The 14,152-nt window shown below is 37.0% G+C and overlaps 3 protein-coding genes across 3 annotated transcripts; 2 read left to right on the plus strand and 1 right to left on the minus strand.

Annotated features, from left to right (window-relative positions):
- Positions 1-7,936: 7,936 nt before the first annotated feature.
- Positions 7,937-10,086, plus strand: LOC18027433 (alpha carbonic anhydrase 7). The gene is made up of 7 exons (XM_006409779.2): positions 7,937-8,109; positions 8,203-8,420; positions 8,708-8,814; positions 9,058-9,160; positions 9,489-9,656; positions 9,786-9,839; positions 9,945-10,086. The coding sequence occupies exons 1-7, from the start codon at positions 8,022-8,024 to the stop codon at positions 10,020-10,022; spliced, it is 816 nt and encodes a 271-aa protein (XP_006409842.1). The 5' UTR covers positions 7,937-8,021; the 3' UTR covers positions 10,023-10,086.
- A 631-nt stretch (positions 10,087-10,717) lies between these two features.
- Positions 10,718-12,049, plus strand: LOC18027434 (aspartic proteinase CDR1). Its single transcript, XM_006409780.2, has one exon. The coding sequence runs from the start codon at positions 10,721-10,723 to the stop codon at positions 12,047-12,049; it is 1,329 nt and encodes a 442-aa protein (XP_006409843.2). The 5' UTR covers positions 10,718-10,720.
- Positions 12,050-12,827: 778 nt separating this feature from the next.
- On the minus strand, positions 12,828-13,037 carry LOC112081625 (mediator of RNA polymerase II transcription subunit 20a). The gene is given in 1 exon segment (XM_024148421.1): positions 12,828-13,037. A coding segment is annotated over 1 exon segment (210 nt).
- Positions 13,038-14,152: the final 1,115 nt, after the last annotated feature.

Below are 14,152 nucleotides of genomic sequence, written 5' to 3' on the forward strand. Positions count from 1 at the left end.
TTGAATATTTCATAACTTTACAAAGGAAAAACAATTTTCTTTATCTCTTTCCTCTTTTTATTATTTTTCTTTTTTTTTAATATTGAGATACTCTGTGGATAATCTCCACCATGGGCATGCTCTTATTTCTCTTAGTCTATCTTAATATGTTATATTATATATAATATTTATTTTCACCGAACCACAAAAACCCACAGGTTGACTCTACTTGAACTCTACGCTCCCACAAGATTCTTCTTTGACAATAAAAAAAACATATAAATGTTTAAAGGGTGAAATAATACTAAAGTACTTTTATAAGTTTTTATCACCGTGTTGATACAAATAGTATTCTAATATGATCAAATATAAATAATCCTTTTTCTAGAATTCCGAATAAAACAACTCTTAATAGTGAAATAGATTGTTACCTGTAGATTTTGTGATTTATTTCAAACCCCAAGAGCCTAAAAATCAAACCCACATATTTATTGGTAACAAGTAACAACACAATTACAAACCAATAAGCTACAATTTCGGGTCACATGTATAACATATTATTACATTTAAATCAGTCATAAAAGCTATTTCGTTTCGAATCAGTACATACAGTAATTTGAATTATTTTTAGACCAAATTTTACCCAAAATTTCATTTGTTTTTGGCCGTCATGATACAACTGTAAGACTCATCTAGAATACTTAACAGAAAATTAAACTACTTCACAACTATATAGATCGATCATGCAAAGTCATAAACTTATTTATTACATTTTGAAGTCATACAAAGTCAGTCTACCTCATGCGTTCGATAATATTGGACCAACTTGTGTTTTTATTGGATGGATTTTTTGGGTACTAGCTATGATAAGATAATTCAAGGATCATTTCATCATTCATTAGCTTATCACACATGAAATTTACAAAGTGCTATTTTGACATTGCCTACGCGGAACTTCCATTTTCTTTGTAGAATACTTTTAAAAATATGGTATTTCAACAACAAATCACCAACCCTAATCATTAAAATAATTTCGACTAATAAACTGTAAAGATAAAAAAAAATTTCTACTCCTGATTCAATTTGGTCATACGCAGGAAAGTAATCTGGACATATCTATATTCCTTCATGTTTTCTTTCCCATGGCCAGAGAATTTTCCTCCACGATCACATCATTGTATAGCTACGTGAAAACTCATTTTGTTGATATTGATGTCACATAGAAATAATATGGAGGAAAAGTTTTTTTTTTTTTTTGTTAAAAGGTTTTCATTAAAGTAAATATAGTTTTACATAAAAAACGAAAAGAACCAGAATACCATACCTAGAATATAAGAATAGGGGAAAGGAAGTTTATAACAAAATAGAAGATAGAAAAGAGGAGTCCAGTCCCAGAAACAAAGAGAGAATCCAAGACCTAGGAAATGAACTAGTCTAAAGCCCACAGGCGAGAGATAGCATCCCCCCGACTGAAGCCCACATTCCTCAAGCCCGAAGACTTGTTCTTCACCACCTCCAAAATCTTCAACACAAGGCGATCCGGAGGTAGAGTAGTCCCACTGTAGTAGCGGCGATTCCTCTCCTTCCTTATCTCGTAGATGCTGGCCTGCCAGCCTTGAAGCATCGCCAGAGACTTGTCCCGAGAAGATGACGCAGAAGGCAACCATTGCACAATTTGGTGCCAAATGAAAGGAGCATTCAAGATATGCAACTTCCTGGTGATTGCCTGCCAGATGAATAAAAAGTAACTGCACTAAAAAAACAAGTGATCACGCGACTCATCGACATGACCACATAATAAGCATGTTTTTTCCACATCTAAACCTCACGAGCAAAGCTGAGACAAGGTCGGGTTCCTGTCCTAAATAAATAGTCACGAGCAGGTAGAGTATTTTGGGATCCTAGCTTTATGCCAAATAAGGGGGTACCACAAGACCGGTGGTTTCCTCGCCCTGATCAAATTCCAGACTTTCTTAGAAGAGAATTGACGACTGACTCGATCTCCAATACTCCAAATGGGAACATCATTTGCAGTTGTTCTTTGGATGGAAGAGATGAAAGCGAACAGCTGGAAATGAGATTCCGAACGCGCTGCCGGCAATACCCATCCACCATCCGACATACACTCGGAGACGAGGGAAAAGAGTGGAATGCCTAGTGATGAAGGTCCATGCGGACCAATATAGTGGATAAGAGGACCAAAAGGGGTCCAGGGATTCCACCAAAAGAAAGAGTCTTCCCCATTACCGATGCTAATTCTGAGGAAGGAAGCAGCTATGTGACGAAGCTTGAGTAGTTTACGGAACATCCATGAAAAAGAGGGATTTTCTTCATTTAGAGACCACTAACTACCTCGGGAGAGGTAAGTGTTTTGCATCCAGGCGACCCAAACTGAACCAGATCGAAAGTATAGCATCCAAATAAGCCTCAAACCACAAGTTACATTCCAACTTGCAATAGATCTCAGCCCCAGCCCACCTTCATTCTTGGGGAATGATATATCAGTCCACGCCACCCGCGCACCAGAGGACTTGTCAATAGAGTCATGCCATAAGAATGAGCTACAGAGCGAGTTGACCTTGCGAATGACTTGCTTCGGGAAGAAGAATGCCGATGTCCAAACCCAATAATTCCAGAGATTACAGACGAGATGAGAATGAGACGACCCGCAAGACTTAAGTGTATATGCCTCCATCTACTCATTTTTCTCTGAATCTGTTGCAAAAGAGGATCACAGTCCTTTATGGATAACTTGCGAGAGCAAAGCGGCAATCCTAAATATCGAACATGTAAAGAAGAAGGAGCCAAGGAAAACATGTCATTAATACGCTTAAGCTCACTCTCAGCCACCCCCGAGGAGAACATGGAGGTTTTTTGGATATTCACTGCTAATCTTGACATCTTCTCAAACTGTGAAAGAACCGTAAAGACTCCAGCCACAGATTTCAGTGACCCTTCCACACAGATTAGGAGATCATCGGCGAATGACAAATGAGTGAGACACAAATTCTCACATCCTGGATGAAGACCAAAAATACCATCACGCGCTGCATTATTTAACATCAATGAGAGAACATTGATGGCCAAAACAAACAAGATCGGGGATAGGGGATCACCCTGATGTAAACCTGTTCTCCCTTTAAAAAAACCCAAAGTGGTACCATTAATGCTTACCGAGAAACTTGGTGAAGAAATGCAAGATCTCACCCAAGCAATAAACTGTGCTGGGAATTTGTAGGCAGAGAGACATTGAAGAATAAAATCCCACCTCATCAAGTCAAATGCTTTGGCTATATCCACTTTCAAGGTGATTCTGGGAGAAGATGATACTTTGTGGTAACCTTGGAGAACCTCTGAAGCAAGCAATACAATTTCAAGAAGCAAACGGTCTCGGATAAAAGCCGTTTGGTTTGGAACCAAAAGGGATGGAAGAACCCGCTTGATACGATCAGAGAGGATCCGAGTTATCAGCTTATACAAAGTTTTTAGACATGATATCGGTCTAAACTCATTCAGACGCTCAGCCCCATGACGCTTCGGAATCAGAACAAGAGACGTGGAGTTTAGAGATTTTGGGATGAAGGAACTGTGGAAAAACTCCTGAATCACAGCCACCACCTCATCTCCCACAACCTCCCAGCCCGCTTTGAAGAATTCAACTGGAAACCCATCTGGACCAGGAGTCTTATTCAGTGTCATTTTATGAAGAGAAGATTTAATAATCTCCGAGTGAACCGTGCCGACAAGAATAGTCTGCTGCATGCTTGAACAATGGGTGGTGATGAGCCTCTCTAAAAACTGCAGCAGAAAAGGACAATAATCTCCTTTTGGAGAACAGAAAATATTTTCAAAATAAGATTGTGCCAATAAGTGCACTTCCTGGAGAGAAGATGTCTTTGAGTCATCAGGCTTGAGGAGTATTTGATTGCGTTGCATGCATTTCTTGCCACCGTCGTTTGATGATAGAAGCGAGTATTTAAATCACATTCTTCGTGCCATTTAACTCGCGATCGATGACGGTAAAAGCTCTCCTCTGCAATCCTAAGTTTCATCCATAAATCCCTCGCAGAATATTCCAGAAGGAGATTGGTTTAAGAGGGGTCATTTAGAGCGTTAAGCTGAGCAGTCTCCAAAGAGAGAAGTGCCTCGGATACCCTTTTTTTGATGCCACTGAAATTATCCTTACACAAAGTTTTCAGCGGACCTTTGAGACTCTTAAGTTTGAAGCAGAAATCCCTAAGGTTGGTAGCAGTATTGCCTGCATCAGTCCAAGCTAGAAGAATGGTAGGAATGAAACGAGGATGCTTAGCGATAAAGTTGAAGAACTTAAACGGCCGAGAGCTAAAGTATGGTTTAGGCGTGAAGAGCTTGATATGACCCGGCGTATGATCCAAAAATTCAGGAGGCTCAAAACAACAATGAGCAGAGGGAAACATATTGAGCCAAGAATCATTTGCCAGACACCTGTCTAACTTTTTACCGATAGGGTTTGAAGGCTGCTTATTCGACCATGAATATTTAGGACCTTGAGATGGGAGGTCATAGAGACCAATCTCATTGAGGTAGTCACAAAATGCCCTCATGCCGGCAGTGGAGCAGGTAATGGCCTGGTTTGAAGTTTCCTCTGGTTTGGTAATCTCATTAAAATCCCCATTAACTATCCAAGGCCGATTATCCAGATTGAAGGCAACAAAAAAATCCCGAAGTGAAATCCAGAGATCTCTCCTTTCATCAGCATCATTAGTTTCGTATACCGCAGTGTAAATAAAAACCTGGCCAGATTCCAAAGAAAATTTGCATGTAATCGACTGTTTATCCGAAAAAAAAGGAGTGATGGTGGTGGGAGCCTTTGAGATAATCCAAATCTTCCCCAAACAAGAGTACTGATAATTAGATATAGCTGTCCAACCAAGACATATTTTAGACAAAATCTGGTTCTTATTAGTTTCCGCTACGTGCGTCTCAAGAAGCGCTCCACACGTAATTGATCTACCATTGATCCAATCAGCGAGAGGTTTATGCTTCGAAGGGTCATTTATGCCCCGCACATTCCAAAAAAGGTATCACACATCAAAAAGGATTTAAGCTTGGTGACGCCCCTCTGGATTCAGAGGAGTTCCACCACCAGAGACTGGGGAAGTGTCACATTTAATCTTCCTCTTCTTGCGTTTGTTCTGCTTAGAGGAAGAGGTATTCGAAGGGAAGAACGAGAGAGAGCCAGCAGAGTTTTCATGAATAACCAAATCCTTGCATATCACTTGCTCCTCCGAGACAGCTTCCTCCATCTCATTTGTTAAAATATCGAACACATTAGAAATAACCACCACCTTGGGGTCAGCAACTTTACTAGAAACTTTCCTGGCAGAGATCGTTTGAGTAGCCCACTTGAAACCTGAGTCATCCAAGAGAGATAGCTCAGAGTTTGCCTGAACAACTTCTTGAGAAACCAACACTTCCTTCGATTTAGTAAAAATCTGCATCTCGGTAATAGGCGATAAATCAGAGCTCACAACTGTATCGGCCAAGACCACAGCGGATCTCGGTAATAGGCGATAAATCTAGGGGGTATTCCGACGCCTCCAAATCTCCAACAACAGCAGACCCGGTGGAGACCTTACATACAGCTAGTTTACCACTACTAACCACCTCAGATAAAATAATAGGAGATTGCAGAGCTGGATCTCTCCTACCGAAACCCAGGGGAGAAGAGAAGACCATTGATGCTTTCCCAAAGACACCCGAAATACCAGAAAGGGGTCCCGATGAAATAGCAGAGGACTCCTTCTTACGCTTCACCCATTGAGCTTTAGGCTTCTCAGCTTTTTTCTTCACAGAAAGACCTGAAGAGGAGGTCCTTGTCTTTTGACAGGTTCGGCTGACTCTTCGAGGAAGGGCAAAAAGCCTCCTTATAACCAATTTCCTTGCAAACAAGGCAGAAAAGAGGAAGCCATGGGTAGGAGACTGACAGAAGAGAGATAAACCCATCCTTACTTTCTATCTCCATGGATAAGGGAAAAGGTTTTGTTAGATCCATTATCACCTTAATATCAGCCGAGTTGATACTGGATAAGGGTTTAGCATCCACTACCGGACCTAAAGGACGAGCAATGAAGCTGAGACCTTCATCTGTAACCAAATCGAATGGAATATTTTTTTATTGAAACCCAGATTGGAGCCCTTTGCAAGGATGGAGGGTTCAGACTGAAGGAAGCTTTCCATTCAGTAACAAAAAATGGTGAGTCCCCGAATCTCCCTAGGTCGTGCTGAAGAACTTTCTTCCTTAAAGTAGCAGAAGGGATATGGAACAAAAACGCATACGAAGACAGGTTATGAATCGTAACCCTTCTGTCTTTGCCCCACAGGAAATTTAGGACCCCCCATATCTTCCCATAGGAAGGCAGTTTAGCGTAGAAGATTCCCACAATGAAATCCGAGTGGAGTCTGGCCCCTCTCTCAAACACCGCTGTCGGAACCTTAACCCTAGGAATACCCTCTTTAGAAATCATGATTTCCATAGAGGAGCTTTTGATGCGACAATTTGGCCTCAGATTCGAAGCCCAGATTCGAGGAGGTAGAGAAGAGGAATCAGCATTCGAAGAAACTTTCGGAGCTTCCTGAGAGGGAGGAAAATCTGAAGGAATAGAATCGGCCCCAGCCACCAGAGGCGAAGAAAACCCAACCTGCGGAGAAGAAGGACCCAGACCCAGAATACCTGTCTCAGAGCTTGAGACGGGAACAGCAGGGATGACAGAAATGACCGTCGGCGGCGGAGGAGAGAGAACACCCGCGTCGAGCATAACTGAATCACGAAGGGGAGGGGAAGAGAAGACCAAAGACGTGGAGAGAGGGGGCCCGAGAATCAGCAGATCGTCGGGAGGAATTGGTGGAACCGGAGGCAGGGTCGATATCAGAGATGCAAACTCGCCGGAAGCGCAGAGATTAGAGTTCAGAACAGATCGGAAATCGCACTTATCTTCGCTCTCGAGAGAAGAACCTCAAGTTTGTCTCCCTCTATTATATATGGAGGAAATATTTAATTTTTTTTACTGATTTTCTCATAGATCATACTCTACCATCCAATACAAAACACAAGAAGTATTTTAGAATGTTGTTATATAGACTAATAATAATAAATAACTACAATTTCTATAATGAGAGATGAGAGTTTTATTCAAATTTATAATATATGATTTTTTTTTAAAAAAAACTATAAAGTATAAAATAAACTATACAAATCATCATCATCTCATCTTGTTCACTCAATCAGCTGGAAAATAAAAAAGATAAGTAATTTTATTTGTAATCAAGATGATCTGATCCCACATGATAATTTTTTTTTTCTTTTGACAAAAATTGTTTGGTACGAAGATGCAGCACCATTAACATAACTATTATGTCGTCATTTTTACATTTTATCATGTGATTTGGATTGACTTGTGCTGGTATTATATTCATGACATTCTAATATCGTAAGATTTATCGATATACAGGTTTAACTTTGGTTATAAACTACCGTAATATCGTAAAAATGTTATAAAAAAATGAAAGCCAATATTTGTGAATCTAAAAATTGATATTTAGGAAAATGCTTCGCCATTTAAACTTGGTCGGCTCGTACAAAACTTGTCTTGTCAAATTGAATAATTTACAAATGGAAAGAACTCTAAGGAACACAAGAAAAATTTAATAGAAGAGATGAGAGTTGGATAGAAAAAAGAATGTGAAAGGGAAACGAAAAGCATGTTTTCAACAAGAGTCAAACAAGTCGTCTCGATTGGCACTAAAAAAAATTTACATTTTAAATAACAAACAAGAGGAGACAAAAATGTGACGACTAACGTGACGTTTCACATATCTATTCAAAATCCTAATGCACGTATTATATCACCAACTATATATTATACATCCAAGTTGTTACTTTAGGTTAAAAACGTGGATCCAACAAAGTAACCAATCCAACTCATCTCTCTCTGATCTCTCTCTCGCACAAACATCTCTTTCTCTTTTAGACATCCCTCTATCTCTCTCTCTAAAAGCCAAAGATGGATAAATCAGCAATCCAATGCTTCTTCTTCTTACTTCTCACCATCATCGTCACCATTTCATTTTCGAATGCTCAAAGAGAAGTTGGTGAGCTATACACTTGATCTTGATTCATTGTTTTCCATACAAGTCTATATTCTATTCTACTATATATTATGATTGATGGATGGATGAATGTAGAGGATGAGAGTGAATTCAGCTACGAAAGGAACGAAGAGAACGGGCCAGAGAAATGGGGGAAACTGAAACCGGAGTGGAAAATGTGTGGAAAAGGAGAGATGCAATCTCCTATTGATCTTATGAACGAAAGAGTTCGAGTTGTTTATCATCTTGGAAGGCTTACTAGAGACTACAAACCTTCCAATGCCACTCTCAAAAATAGAGGCCATGACATGATGGTATACACATATACATACCCTTCATATTTAATAAAACTCGGACTACTTATAGAAACCACGGGTTAATGCCATTTATAACGTCTATAGACTCTATACAATGGTAACAAAATAAAAAATAAAAATCACATCGATTTTCGTAGATGATAAAACTCCATTTCTGGCCTTGATCTACATCACGAGTCATCTACCTACTCGAAACGACTATTGGCCAGATGCTCATGGCTCCTCATTTGTAATTTTCATAGTTTTTTATATAGATATTCTTTACTTTATTTATTTGGTTGCAGTTGAGATTTGAAGAAGGGTCAGGAAGTATTAAGATCAATGGTACTGAATATCAACTCCTACAGCTTCATTGGCATTCTCCCTCTGAACATACGATCAATGGAAGAAGGTTCATATAAAATATGTTATGTATAAATGATGGAAGAAGGTTCATATAAAATATGTTATGTATAAATGTACCGTATAGCAATTAAATCTTATAATATTCTAAGTACTAGGCTAGATGTAGTGGTGGGGTTACGTTTATAGAGGCCCTATACGACTTAATAAAGAAACCTATTCAAGAAAGATAAAGCATTGACAAACGATGTTTGATAGAATATTTTGAAATATTTTACCTTAAAAATGGCAGGTTTGCTATGGAGCTGCACTTGGTTCACGAAAGCATTAACGGAAGAATGGCTGTAGTCACAGTGCTCTACAAAATCGGAAGGCCTGACTCTTTTCTCAGATTGGTATAAATCTCAAGAAATAATTTTTATTTGACTAATTTAGCTTTTACTTTTCTAAAGAACTAGAAAAAACCTTGGAAATGACAGTTTTTTTCAATTTTTTTTTTTCGACAGTTTTTTTTTCAAATTTACTGTCAACTTGCAAAACATATATGCATGTCAAACTCACTAAATTGAAAATTTAACCCACAGTAACTCGTCGTCACCATCGTCAAGTTTGTTACATTAAGATAAATCAAATATCAAATCGAAAAGTCCAAATTTTGCAAAAAACCTTTTTTAAAATAAAATTTGTTTCTAACCAATTTTCTTCGTTGGTTTTTTGGATTAGTTGGAAAATAAATTGTTAGCGATTACAGATCAAAATGAAAAGGAGAAAAATATAGGACTGATTGATCCAAAGAAGATTAAGTTTGGGAGCAGAAAATATTATAGATACGTTGGATCACTCACCACTCCTCCTTGTACGCAAAATGTTACTTGGACCGTCGTGAAAAAGGTATATCATTTTCACCCTTATTTCCCAAATGTTATATATATGTATAAATAATTTTTTTTCTGAGTCTCTCTTTGTGATAATTTATATCATCTCCTTAATTTCGTATATCTTATTTTCGTTTTCTTATAGGTAAGGACAGTGTCGAAAAACCAAGTGAGACTACTCCGAGTGGCTGTTCATGATGTGAGTTTTATTTAAATGACAATGTATACTTGTCGGAAATTTTCAGGTTTTTATAACTATATCTGAGAAGTGAAATATATCTATGTTTGCAAAATAAATTTCCAGGATTCAAATTCAAATGCGAGGCCGGTTCAACCTACAAATAAGCGCGTGGTAAACTTATACAAACCAAAATATTGTTGAATCAAATACATTGCATTTTATTATTTGTACAATAAACAGTGTAAAGGATGTGTTTCTTGATTATGATTTTGTGTTTAGATCAACAATTCATTAAAACTACAAAGTCGAAGAAAATATGCATTGCCCTATAACAAAATGATTATCTAAAAATCGGTAGATAGCTTGGGTGACCAATTAATTAACTATATAGTTATGGATAAATTAAAACAGAACTAATTGTAGCATTATTGATGTCCATCAATTGCTAAAAGAAAAGTAAAACTTAATTTTTTTAGAGGATTAAGAAACTGACTAATTAGCACAAAACTTAGTTTAACAAAAACAGTAAAATTTCTCAGTTTGCAAGATCGTAAGAAATAACAAAAGTGGACGAAGTTGACAAATCAGGAAAATTAACAACTACGACATAAAATCGATATATGTATGTGCATGAATGAAAACATTTAACAAAGTGAACTAATTTCCATTTACGCAAAGTAAACAGAAAAAAAATAATAGAAAACCCGAAGTAAATTTAGTAACAAAATGTAAAATTTCCCATATTACAACAAGACCGTAATGGAATTGAAAAAAGTAGACGAAGTTGGCAAATCAAGAAAAATAACAATTACGACAATACGTCCAAAATCTATATATACGTGCATGAATGAAAACATATAGCATTGTGTCTCAATACGGAAAACTCTGATTCGATCACCATGTCTCTTGAAGCAGCCACAATGACCATAACTCTCTTTTTTCAAATCATTACATCTCTTCTCTTAATCACCACCACTGCCTCTTCATCACCTCCTGGTGGCTTCACCATCGACTTAATCCAACGTCGCTCTAACTCCTCCTCTTCTCGATACTTAAACACGAACCAGCTCGAAGGAGGATCTACTTACGCCAACACCGTCTTTGACACCTCCGAGTATCTTATGAAACTAAAAATCGGTACTCCTCCTGTCGAGATCGAAGCTATCTTAGACACGGGAAGTGACCTCATATGGACACAATGCTTGCCTTGTCTTAAATGCTTTTACCAACACGATCCACTATTCGACCCTTCAAAATCCTCAACCTACAAAGAGAAACTATGTCAAGACAGCCCTGACCATACTTGTCCTTATCTAGTTCACTACAACGACGGAAGCTACTCCAAAGGAACCCTAGCGACCGAGACAGTCACGTTACAATCAACTTCAGGCCAACCCTTTGTGATGCCTAATACCACCATTGGATGTGCTCACTACAGCTCAGGGTTTAATTACACAACCGGTTCGGGTATTGTTGGTCTAGGTTGGGGAGCTACATCGCTCATTACTCAGATGGGAGATAGCTTCCAAGGTCTTATCTCTTATTTCTTTTCCGGTAACGGAACTAGCAAGATCAACTTTGGAAGCAATGCTGTAGTGGCAGGAGATGGGGTTGTAGCAACCACTATGTTTCTCAAGACGGAGAGACCAGGTCACTATTACATAAACCTAGACGCGGTCAGTGTTGGGGAGAAACGCATTGAGACGTTGGGGACACCGTTTCACGCCTTGGATGGGAACATGCTCATAGACTCTGGAACCACTTACACGTACTTGCCCGGGAGCTACTGCAACTTAGTGCAGGAGGCAGTGGATAACGTTGTGACAGCGGAACGTGTAGCTCGGACGTGGCCCAATTTGGTTTGCTACAAATCTAAGACCATTGATATCTTTCCGGTGATCACAATGCATTTCTCGGGAGGTGCTGATCTTGTTTTGGATAAGTACAATACGTTTATGTATATGGGAGGAGACGTCTTTTGTATGGGGATTGTGTGTGCTCCGATAATACCAAATGCTGAAGATGCTATTTTTGGTAACAGAGCACAGCACAATTTCTTGGTTGGTTATGATTCTTCTTCTTCGTTGGTTTCTTTTAAGCCCACCGATTGTCATGCATTGTGGAGTAATGGAGTTAGAGAAACCAAACCAAGAGAGTCTTTATCTACATTACTGTTTTTTGTTAGAGTTTTTACTTGGTTTGTTTCTTTATATTTGTTCTTTCATTAAGAGCATAATAACATGGATTTGTTTTAATGAGCATTATACGAATGAGTTGCACAACAATCAGAGCCGTGTCTAAGGTATAAAAAATTAGGCAATGGCCTAAGGCCACATCAAAATTAACAAAATTATAAGGTCACATTTATTCAAAAATAGGCTTACATATATAGTTTAATACATGTATTGAGTTTATTTGTTTGAAAAAGTTCATAATCTTAAACATTTTTATTGTTATAAGAGAAATTAAACAGTTTGGTTATCATATCAATAAAAAGAATTAATTAAAAAAATTGAATATATGAATTTGATAAATGCTTTTGTAGGAAAAATGAAAATAATTGTAATTTAGAATTTCTATATTATTTATTCCTTATTATCATTATTTTTGTATGTTTTAATTCATTATTATAGTTTTTTCTAAAAGTGTTATTTTTATAATAAAGGCCACATGTTTAAATTTTGCCTAAGACCTCTATAAATCTAAGCACGGCTCTGACAACAATATTATACAGACTAGTTATTGGGCAAAGTCGAAAGATTCAAAGATTCACAATCATAAACTGAACCAAAACACTGGGAAAGTTAACCGGGATTCAAATCAAAAGTGATAAAAAATCACAAATCTGCTCCATTTCAAGTTTTCTAGAGCTATTTCAACCTGGACCACAATAATGCTCTAGAGCAAACCTTAATATTCTCAAAAATGAGCAATGGTATCACTAAAAACACTAAAGTCAGAAAGGTTACCTAAAAAGAAAGCACAAAGGAAAGCTGTGTTGTAGTTTTAGCCTCTCACAGCTTGAACCGTTGCAATCATGTGAGCCATGACAAGAGCGTATCCAACAGCTGTGTGCTGTGGAGTGTAGCTGTCTACCAGACCAAACTCCCCAAAGTTGAGCTCTATGTTCACAAACTTACCAAGCAACGACCTTTTAGACAGAGCTTCATGCCATATCTCCAAGAACTCCTCCATCACTTATCTTGCCTTCTCCATTGATGATATAGGAAGATACTCCACCTGAATAGATACACACACAACCATATTAACTTCATACTAACATAAACTCCAACCTGAGATTACAAGAAACAAGACAATTTGGATATATTTTAGTGTCATACACTTATTTATTACATTTCAAAGTCATACAAAGTCGGTCTACCTGCTCATGTGTTATGATACTGGACCAACTTATGTATTATTATAGAATTGGTTTTTTGGGCACTAGCTATGATAAGGTAATTCAAGGATCATTTCATCATTCATTAGCTTATCACATAATTTGGAATGTGTTATTTTGACCTGGCCTACGCGGAACTTCTATTTTCTTTGCAGAATATTTTTTAAAATATGGTGTTTTTCAATCAACAAATCAACCACCGTAATCATTAAAAATAATTTGGACTAATAGTCTCTAAAGATCAAAAAGTTTTCCTCTCCTGATTCAGTTTGGTCATACGCAGGAAAGTAATCTGACATATCTATATTGCTTCATGTTTTCTTTTCCATCGCCAGAGAATTTTCCTCCACTTCACATCATTATATTTTATATATTTGCTGATATTGATTTCACATTGAAATAATATGGAGGAAAGGTTTGATTCTCTTTTATTGGTTTTCTCATAGATCACACTGTACCATCCAATGAAAAACACGAGAAGAATTTTAGAATGTTATAATATAGAATAATAATTATATACTAGATTCTATTCCGTGCGTCCGCACGAGAACTCTTTTTATTTATATAATATAATTTTTTTATTTATATATAATTTTTTAATAATTGATAAAAAGGAATTTTCTGTTTAAATATAATTTAATTATATTGATTTATCTTTTCTAGTATTATATATGATCGTGATTAGAAAACTATTATTTTAACCCATCTATTAATATTTATTTAAAAAATATCACAGTTAAAAAATATTATTATAACATATTTATTTATATTAATCTGAAAAAACTAAAATTATTAAAATATTTAACATGTCCGTTCATATTATTTATATATTTAAATATTTAAATTTTAGACTTATTTAGTAAAAAATATAATAACATAATATTTTCATTTCTGTCATTGAAAATATTATTTAAATTTAAATATTTAAATT

Source organism: Eutrema salsugineum, unplaced genomic scaffold (assembly GCF_000478725.1).
Source record: "Eutrema salsugineum unplaced genomic scaffold, Eutsalg1_0 scaffold_10, whole genome shotgun sequence".
Lineage (NCBI taxonomy): Eukaryota > Viridiplantae > Streptophyta > Magnoliopsida > Brassicales > Brassicaceae > Eutrema > Eutrema salsugineum.